The sequence below is a fragment of the Saccopteryx leptura genome, chromosome 13, assembly GCF_036850995.1.
Source record: "Saccopteryx leptura isolate mSacLep1 chromosome 13, mSacLep1_pri_phased_curated, whole genome shotgun sequence".
Taxonomy (NCBI): Eukaryota; Metazoa; Chordata; class Mammalia; order Chiroptera; family Emballonuridae; genus Saccopteryx; species Saccopteryx leptura.
Genome location: NC_089515.1, coordinates 30,882,701 through 30,900,546, shown reverse-complemented (window position 1 = coordinate 30,900,546; position 17,846 = coordinate 30,882,701). Strand labels below are relative to the sequence as shown.

General features: G+C 47.9%; 1 protein-coding gene and 1 non-coding gene across 4 annotated transcripts in view; one reads left to right on the top strand and one right to left on the bottom strand.

The window, feature by feature from the left end:
* Nucleotides 1-17,846, bottom strand: part of PIK3AP1 (phosphoinositide-3-kinase adaptor protein 1) — a 119,961-nt gene that overhangs the window by 6,744 nt on the left and 95,371 nt on the right. For all 3 annotated transcript variants that reach the window (XM_066355581.1, XM_066355582.1, XM_066355583.1), the window contains exons 11-16: nt 17,558-17,623; nt 15,304-15,509; nt 14,009-14,081; nt 7,193-7,348; nt 3,010-3,080; nt 1,604-1,722 (exon numbers count right to left, since the gene is read on the bottom strand). In XM_066355581.1, coding sequence (XP_066211678.1) covers nt 1,604-1,722; nt 3,010-3,080; nt 7,193-7,348; nt 14,009-14,081; nt 15,304-15,509; nt 17,558-17,623 — 691 coding nt within the window. The remainder of the gene's footprint in view (nt 1-1,603; nt 1,723-3,009; nt 3,081-7,192; nt 7,349-14,008; nt 14,082-15,303; nt 15,510-17,557; nt 17,624-17,846) is intronic.
* TRNAG-GCC (transfer RNA glycine (anticodon GCC)) lies at nt 1,023-1,098 on the top strand. The gene has a single exon. It is a non-coding gene; the product is annotated as a tRNA-Gly (tRNA).

The window sequence follows — 17,846 nt, the reverse complement described above, 5'->3', positions numbered from 1 at the left end:
TGCCCTGGCCAGGGATCGAACCAGCAACCTCTGTGCTTCTGGACGATGCTCTAACCAACTAAGCCATCGGCCAGGGCAAAAACAATTTTTTTAATCGAAAATAGTTTCTATCCTCTCAAGGTTCGCCATCCACTTGAAAAGATGAATATGTGAACAAGGGCCACATGTGGAATGGACTATAATAGAGGTGTTTGGGGAATCACAAGATTTACGCAAGAACCTCAGGGAAGGCTTCACAGAGAAGGTGATATTCGGACTTAGTCCTAAAATATGTGTAGAAATTTTCTAAACAGAGATTGGAAGGGAGTAGGAAGACAGCATTTCAGGCAAAAAAAAAAAAAAAACCCAAAATTGAGCAAAGCCATTACAAACTGGCGCAGCTCACTGGGAATTCTTAAGGGCGGAGAGGGCTGGGACTTGAGGCTAGATGGGGCCAGAGCACGCTGAAAAATACAGAATTAAATTGGAAGGCTTTTCTACCAGGAAGTGACATCATCAGCTATTTCTGTTCTAGAAAGAGCACTCTGGTCACAGTGTGGAGGAGGGAGCGACTGGAGGCAGAGAGTAAATGCAGGCCTGTGTGGACGAGCTTAGGGCTGGCAGATGGAGGGACGGGGTGCGTCTGGGAGCTGAAAGGGCAGCGGAATGAGCAGGCCTGAGACACGCCGGAGGGGGAGCTGCGAGGGGCGCAGGAATGGACTTAAACTCAGCTGAGGCAAATGAATGGTGAATAATTCATCCAAGCTCCCCAGTGACTGCCAGAGGAGGCCTGTCCCCAACTGCTACAGCCATGCTCCTTACCAACCACCATGCCGTGCTGCCTCTCACCTTAATTTCCATTCCCAATTCCTTCTAGTCTCCTGGTCCCCGAAAGGCACTGTCCCCAAACTATAGCCAAGGGAATTAGTTAGTAAGGAGTCAAATTCTAACCCAATAGATAAAAATTATTTTAAAAGTTTATGCTTGCCAATGCATTTAATTAGTGAAATATTTCATTGGCTATTAAAAATGTGTACAACTGAGCCCTGGCCGGTTGGCTCAGTGGTAGAGCGTTGGCCTGCCGTGCAGGAGTCCCGGGTTCGATTCCCGGCCAGGGCACACAGGAGAAGCACCCATCTGCTTCTCTACCCCTCCCCCTCTCCTTCCTCTCTGTCTCTCTCTTCCCCTCCCACAGCCAAGGCTCCATTGGAGCAAAGTTGGCCTGGGCGCTGAGGATGGCTCTATGGCCTCTGCCTCAGGCGCTAGAATGGCTCTGGTTGCAACAAAGCAACACCCCAGATGGGCAGAGCATCGCCCCCTGGTGGGCAGAGCATCGCCCCCTGGTGGGCATGCCGGGTGGATCCGGGTCGGGCGCATGCGGGAGTCTGTCTGACTGTCTCCCCGTTTCCAGCTTCAGAAAAATACAAAAAAAAAAAAAAAAATGTGTACAACTGAATAGAGCATCACTTAAACCAATGAAGAGTGAGTGCACAGGGAAGTGTGTCCAAAGTAGGCATATTTTAGCTCTATACTCATTCTTAGGTCACCTTCGATGTCCCCCAGTCCTACTCTGCCCCGGAATTCAGAGAGTGAGGATGAACTGTCCTACCAGCTTCAATGTTACCTCTGAGAAGCAGCTCGGGGAGGCACCCTGGGGGGCCTCTCAACAGGCAGGGCTGACACTCCGTCCACTTGTGGGGGGACTGGACTCCGACTTCTGGTCACCTCAGGGACTTCATTATCCTACAGCGGAAACCATGAGAAGCAAACGGGGAAAGTACATCAAGCAACCAGCAGTATGGACATCAGTATCCCAAAAAGTCCCCCTCAGGGTTTGGCTGAAGGTTATTTACAAACTGATCATCAACCCAACAAAACTAGGGCAGCTTTCCATTGACTCCTGGGGCTACTAAGGAGACAATCAGGCCCCCATGATCACTGACAGTTCTTGCTATTCAGAGCACGGTGTGTGGGCCATCGAGGTCAGCATCAGCTGGGCACTTGTGAGAAACACAGGACCACAGGTTCCTCCCCAGACCTGCTAACTCAGAACCTGCATTTAAACAAGGTCCTAGGCAATTCTTATGTGTATTAAAGATTGAGAAGCACAGCTCTATATAACCAGATAGAGCTAGAGAAATTTTATTTTTAAACAGAAGTCCCTTTTGGAGACAACAAAACTCTGAGTGGTCCTCAGTCAGGATACAACAAGCTATGCGCTAGAGGGGTGGCCCACGCTTAGGACCCTTTCCCAAGGAGTTGCCTGGGTGGTCCCCTCCCATGTGACTCCTCCCACTGTCCCAGCCCCTGGTCCCTGGGTCAGGATAGGACCACAACCCAAACTGGGCCTCAGCCTAAGACACCCAGCTACCCTCTGCTGGGATGCCTTGTGGCTCTCAGGAAATCGTGTGCCACTATACACGTGAAGAGGTAGAACAGGCCAGGGAGCTTTGGGAAAAGGGAGTAGATACCTACAGAGAAGCAGAGACGAAGGAGCTTGTGGTCCAAGAAACATAGACCAGTGGCATCGGCTCTGGTATGTCTAGCTATTCCTGATCCAGACCCCAAAACGTGATTGCTAGATTCTCTGAGGCTCAACCAACTCCTTCTCATAGATGTCCCTTTGGCTTAACTAGCCTGAATGGATTTCTCTTCCTTCCTTCTTTCCTCTTTTTATTGAGATGAAATTTACATAACATAAATATAACCATTATAAAGCCAACAGCTCAAATGGCATTTAGTACATTCACAATATTGTACAACCACTAACTACTTCCATCTAGTTCCAGATCGTTTTCATCATCCCAAAAGGAGACACGGAATGCATCGAGCAGTTTCTCCTCATTTCCCCGTCTCCCAGCCCCTGGCAACCACCAATTTGCACGCTATCTCCATGGGGTTACTTAGTCCAGACATTTCACATACATGGCATCCTACAATATATGATCCTTTGTTCAACCGGATTTCTATATCTTGCAATGAAAGGACCCCTCGGACAAGACAGATGGGGTCAGGAGTCCCAGCTCTCACCTCATTGTCCCCCTCCATCCCGCTGCTCACACTGAGGAGGCTCCGGGTGCTGGATCGGTTGCTGGTGCTGCCTAAAGGGGACAGAAAAAATCAGCAGGGCTGTAGATCCTCTCAGGCTAACATACAGCACAACGCTCTACCATTTACTTATTTTTACCGCTAGAAACGACACATGAGCTGTGAATCTGGAAGTCTTCAGAGTGCTGCAGTCTCATACCATTCTTATTAGAGGCCAGTTTTTCAGTATAAAATGAAATGGTTCACCTTTTTATTACACATTTTATTTTACAGCTACCATTTACTGAGGGCTTCCCACACAGTATGTGCTTTAAAAACACGATCGTTTAATCCCTATGAAAACTCTGTCTGATATTAGTGCCTCTGCGTCGATCAAATCAGTAGCACTAGCCATACTTCACACTCGCTCCCATCCTGGACAGCACACAACAGACCCTTTTCAGAACGTTCAGTTAGATAGTGCTGTTCTGACGATACAGGTGATAAATCCCCAGTTCGAAAGCCTTTAGCACCTGAACACACAGCCACAGTTCCTACCACGAGCGTCAGTTCTATGTCAGAACTTGTGCTTTGTATTTTGTTTTGTGTTAAACTGACCCCTTATTAGAAGATGCATATACGTGTGTGATTTAGAAATAGCCCTGAGCAAGTGACTTCCAGATTCCTCCAGATGGAAGTAACCCCTGCTGCCATGGGCTCCCACCCCAGTGGGGTCAAGCGTCCCATGTTATTTCATTGTTCATCTTCCTACTCCCTCCCAACCAGCCTGGCGCCAGAGGTTGTCCACTAGGAGGGAGCGAAAAGCCGTCCAGGCACAGGCTCCAGGACCCTGGAAATTCACACCCACCAGCTCCCATGATCCCTTCCCTTGGTGTTGTTAAATCTTTAACCGCCCCACTCCAGTGTCTGGCTGTGAACCTTGGCTCCCTGAGTCAGCTGCCCTGGCCCTTTGCCCTCAGCCCCCCTCAGCTCCACTCTTGCCAGTGGGGATAAGGGCAGCGCCCATCCCTCATCAGGCTTCTGTCACCAAGGATGAAGGATCAGGCAAGCATCCAAGTCATGCTATTTTTGTATTTAATCTCCCCCCTTCCAATCACCCTGAAGACAGGACCCCCCCTCTTCTTCATCTTCATGTCTCCAGTAGACAGCCCAGCTCAGTCTGCACAGGATAGTCCACAATATTTAGTGGAGAAATGAATGACAGTAAAAAATGACCAAATATATGATCCTTAAGAAACTTGGACCAGGCCCTGGCCGGTTGGCTCAGCGGTAGAGCGTCGGCCTGGCGTGCGGGGGACCTGGGTTCGATTCCCGGCCAGGGCACACAGGAGAAATGCCCATTTGCTTCTCTACCCCCCCTCCTTCCTCTCTGTCTCTCTCTTCCCCTCCCACAGCCAAGGCTCCATTGGAGCAAAGATGGCCCAGGCGCTGGGGATGGCTCCTTGGCCTATGCTCCAGGCGCTGGAGTGGCTCTGGTCGAGGCAGAGCGACGCCCCGGAGGGGCAGAGCATTGCCCCCTGGTGGGCGTGCCGGGTGGATCCCAGTCGGGCGCATGCGGGAGTCTGTCTGACTGTCTCTCCCCGTTTCCAGCTTCAGAAAAAAAATACAAAAAAAAGAAAAGAAACTTGGACCAGACGATCTAGGAAAAGGTCAACAAACAGTCTTTCTGTAATGAAACTTTTGTTCTCTTAACCATAACATTAAAATTCTGGAGCTTAAAAATGTTGTTATAACCAGATTTAACCTACAACTGTTTTCTGTGGTCTCACGAAATGACTGTTACACTCTAATAAAAAGAGTGCTGTGTCAGGGTGACTTTGAGGGTTAAGAGGCAGTGGTATATCAGAGCTGGCCCATCCTCACTCTCCCCCCTTGCTCAATAAGCACTTGCACACTGGGCCTGTCCTTCTGGAATGTTCCCTGGAATGGATCTGGTTAGCATATAGGTCTGGGCTACTAATTTAGAAGCCCATATGTAGAGAGGGTCGGAAGGATGAGACACCATCTTGGATGTTCAGCCCAAGCCAACCTTATTGCGGAATACAGTATCTTTTTTTTTTTTTTTTATTCATTTTAGAAAGAAGAGAGAAAGAGAGAAGGGAGGAGGAGCAGGAAGCATCAACTCCCATATGTGCCTTGACCAGGCAAGCCCAGGGTTTCGAACCGGCGACCTCAGCATTTCCAGGTCGACGCTTTATCCACTGCACCACCACAGGTCAGGCGGAATACAGTATCTTGAGTGACCCCAATGGACCCATATGGAGTGGAGATGAACCATCTCCAATGAGTTCTGCCCAAGTTTACAATCAGGCATAAATGAACTGTTATTTCAAGCCAGTACATTGGGGGTGGTTTGTCACATAGCGATAGATAACTGGAACTGTGTAACAGGGACCAGATGCAGTCCTCAGCCACAGGGTAGTGGTGGCATTTTGTACATTCACAATATTGTACAACCACTAACTACCTGTATCTAGTCCAAAATCATTTTCGTCAAGGTGTAGGGTCAAATCCACCGGTCTGTCATTAAACAACGTTTTCTAACCAGATGAGCTAGTCACGCCTGGGCAAGAAACCATCATACAAGGTGACGGGCACCATTTCTGCTTCCCGTGGTGCTCCCAGCCCACGCTCACTCAAGGTAAAACGCATGCATGAAGTCTCTGAAATTAATCTGCACTTGAAATGAGCACTTTGCATTTGTCTTGTTAAATCCCGCCCACCCACCCCACCCCAGAATGCACTACCCTCATCTTGAGAGGGTCTATATCAATTCTCTCCTCCACAAAATGTCCATGAGATGGGCTGCATGCCCCTTGCTTCCTTGATCACTTGTGATCACTGGAAAAATCTCTCCCATTGCTGAACTTGTCAAGAATTCTTTAAATTGCCTCAAGGGGATTTTAGATACCATTATCACCTCCATAATGTATGGGGAAGTTTTCTCCTCAGTCCAGTCTAGACTTCCCATGCGCTCGTGTGACATGTTTTGAGATTGTTGTGACAGGTCACAGTGGCAGGAATGCTAAGCTGAGAGGAGCTGGATTCTATGCCCCTGTTGCTAGTAGCACTGGGGCATAGTGAGTCACTGGCTGTGTGACCTTGGACAAAACTCTTTCCCTTTCCGGGTTACAAAAACTCTATCTATAAAGTGAGGAGAGAGACTAGTTCTGACGGTCTTGGCCTAAGTCCACGAATGAGCACATTTGTGTGTGTACACACCCTCGTGCATGTGCATCTTTTTCAGGAAAGTGTATCCAGAGCATGTCTCAGATTCTCAGAGGGATTGTGACGCAGACGAGATCAAGAACTCTCGGGCTTGATGACCTTCCTGTTCCAACATCCAATGCCTGGCACGAGTCCTGAAAGGTATCTTGTCTCTTGCTCTTTTAGGGCACTCCTAGCTGTTTTCTTAACTCTAACTGTATGAAAGAAAGGAAGCTCGATCGCTGGGGTGCTGAAGTCAGCTAACCCCGCCTGGGAGCCTGGGATCCGGAAACAGAGTCCCAGCTCCTGCCTGCACAGCAGCGCGTATTGTCTGTTGCAATCAGGCTCCTATTCAAGCTTTGAAGCCAAAAGGAAGACATTTCCTAATTAAATCCTCAACCTATATTGTTAGAATTCTCAAATGTGAGTCCATTGTTTTTTAATGTTCCTGACTTTGTGCCCTTTCCCTCTCCTTAACACAGTTGAGGAAGCAAAAAGAATAATGGTTAAAGTCTGGGCCCTGGATCGACTCTGCCTGAGTTCAAATCCCAGCTCTACCACTATGAGCTACTTAATTGAGGGCAAGGCACTTGGCCCCCGGTCTCCTCTCACATAGTCATTATGATGACTAAATCACAGAATCTACAGAAGAGACTCAGCATATAGTAAATGCTCAATAAATGTTAACTAGTACTATTACAAGATTCATCTCTTTATAAAAGGGATAGAGTAATATTATCATACAATCTGGCTTCAGGGGATATTTGTGTAATAGATCTTTGGTCCCTGAAAAAAAAAAGGCAAAACTCACATCCACTATTTCTTACACCTCCCAAACCCCAATCAGGCTCCAACTGAGATCTCCTGGGCTTATAACAGAGCATGCTTCCAAGCCCCGGCCAGCTGAATAAAAGTGCAGCCCTGAAGGTGCCCCGCCCCTGCCCGCCAGCCTGCTCACTTGCTGTGCTGGAGGTGCTATCTGTCTTCCAGTCTCCTCGTCTTAGCTCCGATCTTGGGGGGAAGACACTTTTCCTGGGGCCACTCTCATAGACTCCAAACTCCACTTTCCCAGGCAGGAGCTGTGAGTGCCGAATCGGGACGGTGATCTCCAAGTCTGGAATTAGAGGAAGAAGGGATAAGCTTTAAGGCACTAGACAGTCATTTACCAAACTGCTCGCCTGCTCCCTCTCCACCTGCTCCCCCTCACCTGAGTCTGGAGGGTGCCTGGAGGAGAGGGGAGAGGAGAGGGAAAGAGAAGGGGAGAGGAGGGGAGAGGAAAGGGAGCGGATGGGGGCTCTGCCCAGATCAGCGCTGAAACTCCACAGAATCCTGTGTGACACTGTCGGGGGACCAGAGAGGGGTGGAGGATGTGAGAAAAAGCACGGAAATGCTTCCTTATCAGTAGTGAAAAGAATGTTTGATCAGGGAAAGGTCTGGGAGTCATTCATCTAGTCAAACTCTCTGAATTACTTCTCTTTATGAGGAGGGGATGTGAACACCATTGATCCTAACAGGTTATCCATGCATCAGGCAGAATTCTAAGAGCAGCCATAATTTTCTTGAAACCTCCCAAGTCCATGAAATAAATACTATTGTCACCATTTCCAACAGAAACTAAGGCACAGGGAAACAAGTTAGCAATCCCACATTAGGCAGCTGGTAAGTGGGACAGCTGGGATTTAACCAGGCTCCAAAGTCCAGGCACTTCACTGCGACTCAGTATGCCTCTCAATCCCTTAATAAGTGATGAATGATGGCTGGGTGGTCCACAACTGACAACAATGACCCAGCAAGTCATGAAAGGAGGTCCTTCGGGCCTGTGAAAGATTTTTCTGGCTTTGCAAGACTGGCAGGTGGTTTTAGACCACATAGATTCAGAAAGCTAGATTATTTCTTTGCCCTGTACAGCACTGACCTGGTCAATATTGGCTTAGCCCTGCCCAGTGGTTGGGCTTTATTCCTCCCTAGATTTCTACCCCGGGGCCCAGAAAACGGCTCCTACTGTGCTAGCAGAATAAAACATCTGGGGGTGGCACAGCAGCTTTCTCCCAGGGAAGTGGGAGAGCCAGGCGAGCTCCCCTAGCTGCCCCAAGGGAGGGCCTCTGGGAGCAGAGCTAAGCTCCGGTAGTACATGCACCCTTATTATCTTCAAGGGACCACTTCCTCCTCCACCCCCTTCTTCTTTGCGATGGGTGTAGCAGGAAGTCCAGGGAGGCCAGGGGTAGAAGTGGCTCTGTTTGTCAAAGCCCGAAGTCTGCCAAGAAGGATAAATGGATAAGCTAGCCCAGTTGAAAGAGCAGGTGCAAGGATAGGGTAGACCAAGTGTATGGCAAACATTCTGCACAGAGAATATTAAAAAGGCACACTGGGCCCTGGTTGGTTGGCTCAGCGGTAGAGCGTCGGCCTGGCATGCGGGGGACCCGGGTTCAATTCCCAGCCAGGGCACACAGGAGAAGCGCCCATTTGCTTCTCCACCCCCTCCCCCTCCTTCCTCTCTATCTCTCTCTTCCCCTCCCGCAGCGAGGCTCCATTGGAGCAAAGATGGCCCGGGTGCTGGGGATGGCTCCTTGGCCTCTGCCCCAGGCGCTAGAGTGGCTCTGGTCACGGCAGAGCGACGCCCCGGAGGGGCAGAGCATCGCCCCCTGGTGGGCAGAGCGTCGCCCCTGGTGGGCGTGCCGGGTGGATCCCGGTCGGGCACATGCGGGAGTCTGTCTGTCTCTCCCCGTTTCCAGCTTCAGAATTAAAAAAAAAAAAAAGAAAAAAAAAGAAAGATTTCTAAAAAGGCACACTGTTGGTCTGTGTAGGCCAGTGGTCAGCAAACCGCGGCTCGCAAGCCACGTGTGGCTCTTTGGTCCCCTGAGTGTGGCTCTTCCAGAAAATACCACATGCGGGAGCTACCTCGATAAGGAATGTACCTACCTATATAGTTTAAGTTTAAAAAATTTGGCTCTCAAAAGAAATTTCAATCGTTGTACTGTTGATATTTGGCTCTGTTGACTAATGAGTTTGCTGACCACTGTAGGCAAAAGCTCTCCTTATTCAAGGGACTCCAGTTCCAAGTGGAGCGTATGGTCCTAGCGCTAAACTAGGTTTCCAAGTCACTGTGTGACAGATCTTGTTCACGTCCCTGAGCTCTCTTGGTTACAACTGAGCGGTGGAAGCACCCACCCAGGCTCGGAACTACAAGGGCAGAGACTGGCGGGGTGTTCCCACTCACAGGTGTGAGTCCATGTGTTCTTAGAGCCCGAACAGCTGTCAGGCTCTTTCGTCCCTCAGCTTTCTGCTTTGACCTAGCCTGTTTTTCAAGCACCTTTTAAAGGGAGGTTCCTGTCTGCTTCACTCACTTCAATGAGGCAATATCTACTTTCAATAGGAGAAAGAAAAGTAAAATACATAGGGGGAGAAAAGAAACTCAAAAGTTTTTTAAAAAATCAAGTAGAGCCCATATAAATGTATAAAAAATCCTGACAGTCTTTGAATAAAGGAACAATGCCAGGAATAATAGTTCAATATTAGATTGCATAGGACTTTCCCCAAAGTGCATTCACATGTGTTATTATACCTCCTTCAAACATCACTAGATATTACGTAAATAAGTCAGGTATAGGCCCTGGCCAGTTGGCTCAATGGTAGAGCGTCGGCCTGGCGTGCAGAAGTCCTGGGTTCGATTCCCGGCCAGGGCACACAGGAGAAGCGCCCATCTGCTTCTCCACCCCTCCCCCTCTCCTTCCTCTCTGTCTCTCTCTTCCCCTCCCGCAGCCGAGGCTCCATTGGAGCAAAGATGACCCGGACGCTGGGGATGGCTCCTTGGCCTCTGCCCCAGGCGCTAGAGTGGCTCTGGTCGCAACAGAGCGACGCCCCCGAGGGGCAGAGCATCGCCCCCTGGTGGGTGTGCCGGGTGGATCCTGGTCAGGCACATGCGGGAGTCTGTCTGACTGTCTCTCCCCGTTTCCAGCTTCAGAAAAAAAAAAAAAAAAAAAAAGTCAGGTATAACCATGGATGTGGAAACTGAGGCACAGTATGGTTCAAGGAATTGTCCCAGATTATAAAGTCATTCAATGACAAAGTGGGAATCAGAACTCAGGTTTCCTGGGCCCCAGCCTGCTGCTCTGGGTCCTCCCCCAGACTGGCTACAGACACACCCAGAACACAAATACACAAATATTAATTGTCTTCTTTGTGAGGCCGAGGCACTCAAGTCAGGGGCCACGTCAGCCTCCACTGACTGCCTATACCGTCAGCACTCTGCACCATCCCAATAAGAGCAAAACAGCTCCCTGGGGCTGAAGAAAACTGGCAAGTTATTATGACTAAATTCTTATTTTCTAATTATCCTTGGAGTACTAACCCAAACTAAAGAAAAAGAATCATTGTTTTTCTTTTCTAAGGCAAATGAGGTTTCTAGATGAATAGAGACAGCCCTTGTGTTTAGAGTGGGTTCCTTTTCAGGAAAATGTCCTTTAAGCAGAAATGCCGTCCGTCAACCCTAACTCTTCTATAGATCAATGTTATTCTGTGCCAGTGGTTTTCAAATGTTTTCTGGTTCTTGTGCAGGAGAATTCTTTCCTCTGGTGGAAACAGAAGCTCAGTGTAAAAAACAAAGTTTTTTAAAGGAGCTGTGATGGTTGAAGCAGAGTAAGTGGCCTAAACCCTGTCCCAATCCTGATCCTGTCCCCCATCCCACCCCACCCCTAGGCCCACTCCCTACCCCACAAGCATGCACACGGCTGCTCTGCAGCAGCCCAGTGTGAAATTCCCTGGAATAGGCAATTACAAGCTAGTATGTCACTAAATATATATACAATCGAGTTTTATGGAGTTAACTAATAGGTCATATTTACTCAACCATAAATAATGCCTTCTCTTTGGCAGGTACTTTGAAGCCATTGGGCCACACCATATTATATAGGGTCCAACTTCCAACTGCTGGGGCTTTCTCTGGTAGCCAGATTATAAGCACCCCCCCTCCCAGCAAGACTCAGCCAAAGACACGGGTGCTGTCTAAATGCCCCTGCTCTCCTACCCTGCATGCACCGCATGCATTACCAAACTGCAGTTCTCTTCCTACTGCCTACATTTAATAGCTTGACTATTTCATTTAAACAAGGCTTTTCTCTTTGGGTTCATGTGCTCTAGTTTTAAAAAACACCTCCATCCTTTTACTACCCAGAGCCCTACTGTTGGATCCAAGGATGACTTGCAGATCTTCAACCAGATTTTCTGCCTTTTCTCCTTTCTCCTCCTCCCAACCAGGAGGGCAGACAAGTGGAAACTTGACTAGTGGCAGCATACATTTAAAATCCAGGCACTCAAGCAGACTTCTAACAATAACCTCTCTGACCTTCTGCCATGGGTATAAACTCTACCCCTCTTCTCCCAGTCAAAATTGTTAATATTCACTAGGCCAGTACTATATGCAAAACACTGCGCTAGGCATTGTGGGACAGGCTCTAGCTGGGAAAACCAGACCTATGCAAATAAAAGACTAACTTGTAAGCTACCAGATGGTAACGATTGCGCCTTATAGGTCTGTGTATTTGGTAAGTTGCCTGGTGCTTAGCTTAATAAGTATTTGTGGAATGAATGAATGATGTCACCAAGCATTTTACTGAACTCAACCATTCCAACAAAGATTTCTTGAGCCCCATCAATGTACTTGTGCTACATGCATGGGATTCAGCTGAGACAAAACAGACCAGTTCTTAACCTTCTGGGTGAGGGGGTAAGGTGGTGGTGGGAAATAACCATGCGAACAAGCACACAGGATAATTCCAGTCTGTGACGTGTGGAAAGGAAGGTAAGCAGTGGCACAGGAAGTGAGTGTTGGAGGCTACTCCAGAGAGAGCGGCAGAGAAGGCTTCTCTGAGGAGGAGAAGTTACAGCCAAGCACTGAAGAATAAAAAGAGCCAGCCAGTGAAGGTGTGGGGAAAGAAGGAGAGGGAAATGCAAGTGCAAAGGCCCTGGGGAGAATGCTTTCAGCTTGACAGAGAAACAAAAAGGAGTCCATTGTGACTAGAGAGCACAGGGTGGTGGGGGGTGGGGGGTGAGCCTAGAGGTCGGATCATGTATGATTTTCCCCCTGGGTATGACAAGAGCCTCTGGAGGGTTTTAAACAAGGGAGTGGCACAATCTGATAGTTTATTTTTAAAAGGTCTTTGGCTGCAGTTTGCAGGATTAACTGTAGAAGAGTAAGGATGGGCATACAGAGAGGACTGAAGAGGCTCCTGCATTAATCCAGGAAAAGGGATGGCAGTTTGGCAGCAGCTGCGGCGTGGGAGGCGGTCAGAATGAGCAGACTTAAGTTGCATTTTGGAATTGCTGATGGTTTGAGTAAAGGACTGAAGTAATAGCAATCAGAGGATGCAAAGGAGAAGAACTGGATGAATGGAAAGATACATAGTTCTGCAGACGCTCAAATGAGGAAGGAACACAATGGTCTGCGGTGGTCCAGGCGGCTTCACTGTGCAGGGCTCCAGGCTGGGTCTTGCAGCCCAGCAGTGTTCGTGCAGATGAGAAGGGAGAGGCATGAGCAAGGGATCTGTGGCAGGAAGATGTCTTGTTTGAAGACTGGGATGCTACCAGCCTGACCAGGGTCATAGGAAGTCGGGCTGTTGATGGCAGCTGGAGACAGACTACGAAACTGATACACAAGCTTAACTCTTCACATAATGAGGCTCCATTCAAGATCTGAGAGCCAGATCCTTTTTATTTTATTTTATTTTTTTATAACTTTTAAAATTTTTTTAAAATTTTTATTTATTCATTTTAGAGAGGAGAGAGAGGGAGAGAGAGAGACAAAGAGAGAGAAAGACAGAGGGGAGGAGCTGGAAGCATCAACTCCCATATGTGCCTTGACCAGGCAAGCCCAGGGTTTCGAACCGGCGACCTCAGCATTTCCAGGTCGACACTTTATCCACTGCGCCACCACAGGTCAGGCCTATTTTATTTTATTTTATTTTATTATTTTATTTTATTTTATTTTATTTTATTTTATTATTTTATTTTATTATTTTATTTTATTATTTTATTTTATTTTATTTTACTTTATTTTATTTTGCCAGCCCCTCTCGGTGTAAGGCTGGCCACATGAACCACAGAGCCCCACCACTCCACAGGTTTTCAGTGGGAATATGCAGTGTGAGCAGATGCTCGTTCTTTGCTCAGGGCGGTGTTGCCACATGAGTAGCACCTGGGGGAGGATGGGTCCCGGGGAATGGAGGGCCCAGGCCTCAGTGTGCACAACCGGAACTTCCGGGCCTGCTATTGGAGCTTCATGACACAGGGCAGGAGACCTGCTCCGCCCGGGGCCTGAGCTTCTGAAGAAGGGTGTGGTGTGAACACTGATGACACAGTTCTCTGCTTGAATCAAAACAGATACTATGCAAATGGGATTTTCTTCAATATGCTCAAGAGAAGAAAAAAAAAAAACACAACTTCCCTAAATGCCCCAGGGAGAGTTGGTGCCTGGGGAGAAAGCATTACCATACTTTCTGAGTGGGTGGGGGTGGGGGGGTTTAGAAAGATGCAGAGTTCAAGCCATTCATTCATTCATTTGCTGACATGTCTTATGTTCCAGGTATTAGACGTACAGACTTAAGAAGACAAAGCCATTGCCCAAAAGGATCTCACAGTGTAGTGGGGGACCCAGATATGTAAACAAGGTGACAGGTGCTGGGCAAGCAGTCTCCCCATTCAGGCCCCAGCAGAAAAAACTCAAGCACAACAGGTTACAGCAAAGCTTCTCACAATGCCGCACCCCTAGGAAGCCACATACCTGCCTGCTTTCCTAATTTTTGCTTCTCTTTCTGTCTTCGGGTGATACTATCCCTTAGCCGTTTAAGATTTTCCTGGAAAAAAAAAATTAGTTCATTTTTAAAGTATGCATCAGAATTATATCCTTTAGGCATTAAAACTTTTTCTAATTTTATGCTGTTTGTAAGATACATCACATTGCAATAACATTGCCAACATGCAAATGAAGCTGAGTGTATTTGCAATCAGTCCCCAGAGAAATCCAAGTACTCTTAGAAGTTGTGTTTGAACAGAAGAGAGAGACATCTAGTCCACAACCAAGAGCCTCCCCTCCTCCCTGATTCCCCTGACCTTAAAGGACATCAATTGCTCTCCATAAGTTTGTTGGAGGCCTGGGTCAAGGCTTACCTTCTCCCTAAAAACTCCCCACACTGCACCTGTCCTTAGTGACAACTGTCACTGGGCTATGCTGCATGCGTGTGTGTGTGTGTGTGTGTGTGTGTGTGTGTGTCTGTGTGTGTGCGTGCTCTTCAGAGGTACTGTGAACTCTTGAAGGACAAGAGACAGGTCTTATATCTTCCTGTAATCCTGCAGCCTGGTCTATTATAATCATTCAACAAATGTTGAATATACATGTGAGAGCTGAAATTTGTTGCTATTTTAGTCAATAAACAACAATCACCTGAAAGCAAAATGTCTGAGCAGTCTAGGGAAAATCCCCCAGGGACTAATACCCAGCCGTGCAGAAGGTTCACATGAGAGAGGCCACATTGGAAAGGGGGGCTGGGCTGGGACTGTACCTGAGAGACTAGCTTGGTCTGGGAAGCCATCGGGAATACTGGGAGTCATGTGTGTGAGTTTAACTTGGGTGGTTTTATATCTGTGACTTGTTTTGTTCATTTAATCATATTTCTTGGGAGCTTTCCAAGTTCCCTCTGAGATCTAAAGTGTGGCAGTTCTCTGAGTCTTGCCACTAGGGGTAGAGAGGGGAACTCTGGAAATCTCAAGTACAGGGCCACATGCTGAGGGAAGCCACAGCCGCAGATTTCGGGTAAACAATTGAGTTTTTGTTCCTGGTCTCTAGCCTTGTGACAACCGGAAAAGCCATCCAGCTCTTAAGACAGGGAGCTGTGGAGGTTACAGACTCTAGGTGACAGATACGCATACACAGGACTCACAATGACACTCAAATAAATGTTCACAGGCCCAGCCACAGGTGCTTTGTTACAGCTGTGCGAAAGACGCTGCGGACCCAGCCCTCCGCTCCACTCCACTCTACGGGAAACAGACACGAAACAAACTCGACCCAGCCTTTACCTGCTGGAAGCGAAAGGATTCAGACCGCTTCTTCTGGTTGAGCTGCCACTCCTTGAAGTGGAGCACAGCTTCGTCTACGTTGACAATGCCCAGCTTCACCTGCTCCTGGAGGGTAATAAGCTGTCGCTGGCCTGGCGTCTTCATCCCGGCAAAAGGGTCATATATACTTGACTGGGGCCTGTCTCTACACGGCCTGACAGGAGGCTCTGGAAAGAAAGGCAAAGCTCAGCCTGACAGCTCCCCGCCGGGGAGTCGGCTGCACGTGTGAGGTTAACAAGGCCGGCCAGGGGCTCAAGGGGACTTGTCTCACAAGAACAATTACATGTGGGATCAAGAAGCGGGAAAGATGTTATGGGGTCAGAGAGCAGGAAGCAGCTAATAATTTCAAAGCCTGTTTTACACGACAGTAGACCAGGCCACAACCTTTTAGGGAGGTCTGAATTCTGCTGATGAGTAAGTCAAGTTCCCCAGCCTGAATTACGGACAGGCCTTCAGAGCAGCAGCAGCTCCCAGCCCAGGCACTTCTGACATTTTGGCCTGGATGATTCTTCGTTAGCATCATCTCTGGCCTCTACCTACTAGATGCCAGTAACACTCCCTTCCTCAGCTGCGACAATCAGAAAATCCCAGATTGCTAAATGTCCTGGGTGGGTATGGGAGGAGAAAGCACCCCCAGGTGAGAACCATAGCTTTAGACTAACATCCACTCGGAGGACAGAATATACAGCAACGTCCAGCCAGGTGCTTCTCCCCCATTCCCAGCTCTCCCCATCCTCCCTGCTCTGAGCAGCACTAAGATGGTGAACCCACAGGCATGAAATGCCTGAGGAGACTGGAGCGCCAATGGAATCACAACGCAAGTCCAGAATCCGCAAAGGCAAATTTAGTTCTGAGTCCCAACTGGCTCTCCTTGGGTTGTGCCAATTTCTTTTCTTTTTTTTTTTTTTAATTTTATTTATTTATTTATTTATTTATTTATTTATTTATTTATTTTACAGAAACAGAGAGTGAGTCAGAGAGAGGGACAGACAGGGACAGACAGACAGGAACTGAGAGAGATGAGAAGCATCAATCATTAGACTTTCGTTGTGACACCTTAGTTGTTCACTGATTGCTTTCTCATATGTGCCTTGACCGTGGGCCTTCAGCAGACCGAGCAACCCCTTGCTGGAGCCAGCAACCTTGGGTTCAAGCTGGTGGGCTTTTCCTCAAACCAGATGAGCCCACACTCAAGCTGGCGACCTCGGGGTCATGAACCCGGGTCCTCTGCATCCCAGTCCAACGCTCTATCCACTGCGCCACCGCCTGGTCAGGCGGGTTGTGCCAATTTCTCTTCCACATTACAAATTCATAGTTCTCTGCTTTGGAGATTTGAGGGAACTATGAATTAAACCCAAATCTCTTCCGAGGCCGTGACTCTACTAAGTCCTGTGGGGAACAAGCCACTGAAGAAGTGAGGGGGCCCATGGAACATGAGAAGACCACTTGACATTTTATTGCTCACTTTATGTAGGGCTATCCTTGATTCTACATTTCTTCAGCAGAACCCAATTTGGACACTGTGATTCAGGGAGATGGCAAGAAAAAAAAAAGAGAAGTGGCATCTCCGATAGGTATTGAAAAAGCCTCAAAGAGCCTGACCAGGCGGTGGCACAGTGGCTAGAGCATCGGACTGGGATGCGGAGAACCCAGGTTCGAGACCCCGAGGTTGCCAGCTTGAGCGCAGGCTCACCTGGCTTGAGCAAAAGCTCACTAGATTGGACCCAAGGTCGCTGGCTCGAGCAAGGGGTTACTCGGTCTGCTGTAGCCCCCGCGGTCAAGGCACATATGAGAAAGTAATCAATGAACAACTAAGGTGTCACAACGAAAAACTGATGATTGATGCTTCTCATCTCTCTCTCCATTCCTGTCTGTCTGTCCCTATCTATCCCTGTCTCTGACTCTATCTCTGTCCCTGTATTTAAAAAAAGAAAAAAAAAAAGCCTCAAACAAGTTTATCCATCATTCTTTCCAACTCTTCACTCATCTGTCTACTCACACTCACATGCCTTTCTCCCAAGTTTGCCTTCTTTTTTTTTTTTTTGACAGAGGGAGTCAGAGATAGGGACAGACAGGAAAGAAGAGAGATGACAAGCATCAATTTTTTGTTGCAGCATGAACACTTCTACCACCTGGAAGTTCATGTATGACATGAACACTTCTACCACCTGGAAGTTCAGGTCATACAAAAGGAAGCTGAGGACGTCTGGCTTACCTTTCCTGATGCTCTCTGAGGAAACATAGAAATTCCCAGGCCGCTCTTGACTTTTTTCTGCAAAAACTGTGAGATAAAGAAGATTCTAGATAAAGCCAAAGCAGATCTCTTACTAAAGGGCTTTAAAACATATATTTACAAAAAAAAAATCACCAAAACCTTGTACAAAAATAAAAACCATAATGATCTCACACTTTGGACCACTGTGTGCAGTTCTGTAAATCAACACTCTCAGAGAAGCCACTAAGGAGCAGAAGCTGCAGGGGTTATGAGATGGAGACAAACCAAG